The sequence below is a fragment of the Priapulus caudatus genome, unplaced genomic scaffold (assembly GCF_000485595.1).
Source record: "Priapulus caudatus unplaced genomic scaffold, Priapulus_caudatus-5.0.1 Scaffold147, whole genome shotgun sequence".
NCBI lineage: Eukaryota > Metazoa > Priapulida > Priapulimorpha > Priapulimorphida > Priapulidae > Priapulus > Priapulus caudatus.
Genome location: NW_014577208.1, coordinates 296,710 through 303,632, shown reverse-complemented (window position 1 = coordinate 303,632; position 6,923 = coordinate 296,710). Strand labels below are relative to the sequence as shown.

The 6,923-nt window shown below is 41.8% G+C and overlaps 1 protein-coding gene across 1 annotated transcript in view; it reads left to right on the top strand.

Moving 5' to 3' along the window:
- Positions 1–2,749: 2,749 nt before the first annotated feature.
- Positions 2,750–6,923, top strand: part of LOC106806199 (high affinity cationic amino acid transporter 1-like) — a 44,219-nt gene continuing 40,045 nt past the window's right edge. Inside the window, exon 1 of the mRNA XM_014808065.1 lies at positions 2,750–2,867. Within this exon, the coding sequence (XP_014663551.1) occupies positions 2,750–2,867 (118 nt within the window). The remainder of the gene's footprint in view (positions 2,868–6,923) is intronic.

Below are 6,923 nucleotides of genomic sequence, written 5' to 3'. Positions count from 1 at the left end.
CATGAGTGCGGCGACACACAGCGCGTGACTCGCGCCTCTCCGCCTCCCGGATCCGCATCTAGGGATCTGCATCGGGATCCGCATCACCTCCGGGATCGCTATCTCCGGATCCTTCTCACGCTCCCGCCACACGTACCTGCAGTGCGACAGCTGGTGACGTGACGACGAAAGCGTTCGGCGGGGCACTTGCAGCGATTACGAGGTACGGTGGTATACGTATAGATCATGCAGGTACGCTTCGTCCGAAGCTCTCTTTCTCTCTCTCTCTCTCTCTCTCTACTCTCTCTCTCTCTGTTTTCTCTCTCTCTTCTTCATTGTCCTACCCAACTCTCTCTCTTCTCTCTCTATTGGTCTACTCGTAGTCGCCATAAGTTAAAAAAGGAGAATGTCTAATACTTAGGTGCGCACAAGACAACAACAGCTATATTTGTATTACATAGAGAGAATCTATAGGAGACGTAATATGCGTATTTGATTCTTCGTCGCTCGAAGCAATAGTAAGACACAGAACGGCTGGGTATACGTAGGTCAGGATAGGTACGCGTCGTACGCAAGCTACTACTTCTTTCTGTGCCTCTGCTACTCTCCTACTCTCTCTCAGTCTCTCATCTCTCTCTACTCTCTTTCTCTCTCTCTCTCCCTCTCATAACTCTCGCTCTCTCTTTCTTCTTGCATAGTTAGTTCGCGAAGCCTGAAGTTATCTACGGCGCGTGATGACGTTAATAAGTCTTTGAGTAAGCTAACGAGGTGCGGGGCAGGATCGCTCGAGCGGACAGGAGGGTCGCTTTATTTATTTGCGCAGAAATATAGGAAAGTGCTTCATTCCGCAGTTTTTCAAACAATGAGTGCGATTAGATTGTTTTGATGAGCTCTTAAAAAATCACTCGGAAGGATTTTTTTTCGCCACCGCCTAATCAATAAAGACGGGATGTAGAGATTTAATGTGTGAGCCGTTGAGATAGACCTGTTTCCAGACGTGACGTTAAAATGCAGGCGATGTCGTGTACGACGGGGTTGGTGATCTATCGCGAAAAAGACTACGTTATCAGCGCTGATAGCAAATTGCTTGGTAGGGTTCTAGTAACTCGTAGTAGTCGCGGCCACGTTTTAATAAACACGTACGTTGCTACATTAAGCGCACTATTGTGAGATAATTTGTATTGCGCTATGCGAGATCTAACGTAAGATTCATGAAAATGAGTGCGTTTTCCTTTCACGTCGTAAAAATGCGCGTCGCTCGGTCGCTCATTATAGGGAACAACGACAACGATAGATAGGCAATTAAGGGTTTACGGTGCGCGTCGCGACTTTATGCGTCTTATGTGTGGCGACGATATCCGCAGTAAGACAGGGACGCGAAAGATAAGGTGTATGTTTAATTTAAAGCGTCGTGCTATTCGAATTAAAGACGCCACGGGGTATTCCTCCATTCGTACTCGCTTATCGAGCGACGTCTAACAATGTTTGAAAAACGTTGTCAATATGTAGTCTGTATTTCTGGTATGCAGTGGATGGATGAGTCATGACGAAGCTCGGTGTAACGGCTAGAGTTCAGCTAGGTAAAATAAGATAAGAAGAGGTCATGCGTGTGATCTCGGTGGAATGCTAACCATTTTTAAATAAGCTATTAAATGAATGAAGCAAGAGAGTCATACTAATCAAGCGTGACGAAAATATCAACGGCTGGAGCAAAAATTTCTATACGTGGTTATAATCGGTAACATGGGATGTGCATGTTGAAAATCGTTGTGTATCAAGTACAGAGATCGGCACAAGATACGTAGGTTATACTTAAATTAGTCGTGGATATTGTGTTAAAGCTCCTGCTTACGAAGAATAATGTTACCATCATCAGCTATACCATCTATCATCCATCCATCATCATCCAGTCATCACTCCTTTATCTCATCATCCATCCTCCATCCTACTCCATCCATCATCCGTCCGTCTGTCCGTCCGTCCGTCCGTCCGTCTCCGTCCGTTGTCCGTCGTCGTCCGGTCCGTCCATCCATCCATCCATCCATCCACCATCCATCCATCCATCCATCCTCCAATCCATCCATCTATCCATCCATTCGTCCATCCATCCATCTATTCCATCCATCCACTCAATCCTCATATCTATCTAGTCCATCATCATCCAATCCCATCATTCATCCATCCATCCATCCATCATCCATCCATCTCATCCATCATCCATCAATCCATCCATCCATCCATTCTTCTCATCATTTCATCCATCCACTCATCATCCATCCATCCATTCCATCCATCTATCATCCATCCAAATCATCGATCCAATCCATCTATCCATTCCTTCAATACCATTATCCATATCGGATTCCATCCATCATCCATCATCCATCCATCATTATCCATCCATCAATCCATCCACTCCATTCCATTATCGCATCCTCCATCATCCATCCATCCATCCATCAGCCATCCATTCATCCATCTAGTCCATTCATCCATCCATCCTCCATCCTCCATCATCCATCGTATCGCATCATCCATCAGTCACTCATCACATCCATCCATCCATCCATCCATCCATCCATTCATCCATCCATCCATCCATCCATCCATCCATCCATCCATCAACCACATGTTTTCAACGTTGCTCCAATCTGTCTTCATTCCGGATGACCGCTCATCTCTGTTGCACAGGTCGCAAAGCGTAAAAGACTCAGTGCAGATTTGACGCACGTTAACGTGTGAAATCATGTTTAGATACACAGATACAAGCATGGCAGCGATCAAACGGCTATGGAAAGCGTGCACTCGAACGAAGTCACTGGACGAACATAGTCTACACATCAGCGATTTACCGCGATGTCTTGGAACCGTTCAGCTAGTGGGACTAGGTAAGCGATACACTTTCACATGCGTGAACGTTGGCCAATTTTAGGCTTTCGTTGAACTTTCGTTTATTATAGAGATTCATCCGTACGCTTGCGCTCTGGTAACCGCTGCTCGGCCTAAATCTTCTCTCAGTACATGATTTTCGACGAAATTGTGTGGAAATCGTTTTTATTTTCTATAGTTGTTAACCATGCGAGTATCCGGGTTTAAGTGAAAAATGCATCATCTCACGAATGACGGCTAAATAGTTCACGGTTTAGAAGGGGATTTGACAGTGCAAGTTGTTTGAACAGCATGATTAATGTTTTGCTTAGGATCACGTTTCTCTTTGTAGTTCCGCCCATGTTAGTTCTGGCAAGCCTGCTTTGTCGTCAATGCTGTTTGGTCGCGTTACTCGAACCTAGCTCTGTTTTACTGCATGTGTGCTTTGCACAACTATCAACATGTACACTGGGCTGGTAAACGAGCATACACTATTCTTCGTGTTTGCCTTTAATGTAAATGTTGTATAAAGTGATATATCAGAGGTCAATCTTTTTCAGATGGTATTTAAGGTAACCTGTAATATTACAACGCTATAACGTAGGCCATTGTGAATTCGGTCACGATATAATTTACTTGGGTGTTACGGCGGCAACCAGACGTTCTGATCATCCCAGGTAAAGAAAGGTAGACAATCAAACGTATTATCGTAGCATTACGGGTGAGTTTGAAACACCTTGTGCACGAAACATACAGGGTCTTGACGTGATGCGGCCATGATGCCGAGGCGCGCCGATGATTGACACTTTGTGTCTTCTAATCACAGCCTACGCCGCACCTCTCTTTAGTATTTTTATAGGTGGGGACCCATTGGACCACCAAATTGCCGATCTCAAGAACTAGGGCATTCTGTTATGTTAGAACGGTTTCCTACGATAGAGTTTGCCACAAATACGAAAATAATACGCTGTTTAGCGCACTGCGCTACGTCCTTCAGAATAAGCCCCGCTTTCTTCGTTGATGGACATGAATGGGGCGTCACCGACGTGACGCATCACTTACTGTACCAACTGTCTTTCGCCAGCCTGTTTACTTTTCGTAAATAATGAAATGCCCGGCCGATGCATTTCGCGTCAAAGTAAAAAAAATTCGGCATTTTCACTCGCTGTCGGAAGTTTTTCTTCAAATTATATAATTCCGAAAATCCCTAACCGCGCTACTCGATTGTTTTAGCCAATGAACGTAGCTGTGTGTGACGTCTTGCCCGCGCACTTTATGCTTGGCTTAGCGGGCCTTGAAATGGATATCGGAGGAGGCTGTGAGTATTTATTTTTATTGAGACGTTCCAAGTGCCTGTGCTTTCAACAGTCTTGTACGTCAATGCACGTGCGTCAAGAGCCACAAACTCAACACAATTTCATCTCTGTTATTGTTTACGCCTGAATGCGTGATTGATCTCGGAGGGGGTGCATGTAAGAAGGAGACATTTTCTTTGGGGTTCCGAAAAACACAATTCCACTTGACAATTTTATGGACCATTTCAATTGGAAGCTCTGCATAATGGACCCCCCAACAAGCCCTTTGACTGACTAGTCAAGAAATTCAAAGGTCTGTGTATTGCTCTTATTTATCCGCCGATAGTTCTTATTTAGAACAAAGTCTTCATTGTAATCTTCTAAAACAACAGACCATCCGCTGACCGATGAGGAGACGTGCGCCGGGTCTCGAATTTGGCGCACGTCTCTATTGCGGACAGCGCTTCATACTTAATCTTACGCTAACATCCCCGCGGTCGCGTGCGCCTATGCCGCGGAACTGCGCGTGTCACCCGCGCGCAGCGCTCAGGATCAACAGCAAAGCTGTGCCACGCAATTTTGTATCATGTCTCTCGGGATAAAATTGGCTACTATAGCAACTCCTATAGCAATAAACCTGCGAGCACGCATGCTATTCCGGAAACGTTTCAATAATTACATCGTGCAGCAACTGTCCCACTGATTTTAATGCTAGTGCTAGGTCTGTATCAATACGTAAACTGAATAAATTTTAAAGTTTCAACAATATATAATATTGATATATTCAACAAATTACCGTACACATTGTATCAACTATTTACCTTACTTGTTCGAGACAAGGGAAGTGGTGAAAAACAACGCACGGAAATGTCACAGATGCATGTATAGTAGAGAAACGACGTAGACATGACCAGGTTCGACAAAATTAGTTTACGTGTTTTTTGATAATAAAAAACCTATTCCCATGTATCACTTCGCTTGAATTTTAACTAATGCAATTAATTTATAATAGCATTTGACTTCAGACTAACAGACCAGAAGTTCATCAGATTTAGTAATCTCGCAGACAAAATGCTTATGTTTAATTTTCTTCTACGCATGTATGAGGCAATGTAATATTCACTGTTGATTCGCCGTAAATTGAAGGAAAATGTCTCGAAAGACGTTAAAGAAACCTATCGCATGTGAAATTACATAGAATTATGTATTTGTGGTAAATTTCTAAAATCCAAGTGCGAATTCACGAAATCACATATTTACATTACATTACTACATCACATAGCCAAGAGAAATAATCGAAATGTTGATGCGAGTTTTCTCGATACCGATCAAAAATGCACTGAAATGCAATAAATCCCAAGTGACGCTTAGTTCAGCAGCGCGTATTGATTATTTCAACCCCAGCTGAGGGTAGCCGTCATGACTTCTGCTTCAAAACTTTCATAAAAAACATATCGGTGAAATAATATATCAGTTACAGATCAGCATATTATTATCAAAAAGAGTTGTGTGCGATTATTTATAAATATCTTGTGATTTGTTTGCGATTTATATAGCACAAATAAGCCCTATAATAACCATGCTATACATAGTGTACGCTGTATCAAAGTATTTGCAGTAAGATATAAGTCTATTACACATATAGATTTATAACAATTACAATTTTAACATACAATTTATAACACATATATTACTTGTACTCTAGATCTTGTGCCATACGTATTTTTAATTTGAATCCAAACGAGGAGCGTCATAACTTTGGGCGTTGTCTCCATTTACATGCTTGTTAAATATGTACACGATGTATAACTAGATACAGCGAAACGCAGAACAATGTTGGAAATTAATTAAGATTTGTAGGGTAATTATCCAGAAATTAGAATAAATAATTAGAAATAATAAGCCCTAAAGGTATTTCGGGTTCGGTGATAATTCAGTACCCGACAGTTAAATTTTATAACATACAGTCTTGAATGAGATATAGAGAATTTATAATCGTTTAGAAAATCATTAAAACAAATTTTTTCATTTATAGTAACGTGTATAAGATATTACATATGAATATAATAATCTTATCTGTTAGGAATGAGCGATTCTCAAATAACCCAATTCATTTTCGGTAAACTAATAATTTAGTATGTACAAATGATGGACACAGCATTATTCTATTTTATGATATGTTTACGACGAAACTTTATTGATACATAGTAATAGTTATACGTCACATCCGTTAATAATACGGAATAATACACCAAATATACAGACTGATGAGATGGCAGCCAAAACGACAGGCAGGCAGACGTACGGGCGGGGCGGCAGCCAGGCGGGCAAACCTACAGTCCCTACAGCGAGGCGGGCAAGCAGGCATGTGGGAAGGCAGACTGTTAGTCATGCAGGCAAACAGTAAGATAGACATGAAGACATACAGACCGTATGCTGGGCGGACATAAACCGACAGTACCGAAGTGTGACGTCACGGTGCCATGACAACGAACCCACTGGTTCTAAACAACCCATTGGCTCCATAACATCAAGAGCGTATAAAGAACTTATATATAGCATATATAATATATATTATAATATTATATATTATATATTCTATATATATATATATTATCAAGTAATAATTATATATATAAAAGAACCTTCTTTATATCGCTCTTGATAATCATTAACTGCGTGTTAAAACTGTTGTGCGTACGTAAAACACGAGGGTGTGGCGCTGCCAGTAAGGTAGCGCTGCCAGACAGCGGTAAGCATTCGGTAGCAATTGAAGTCAGC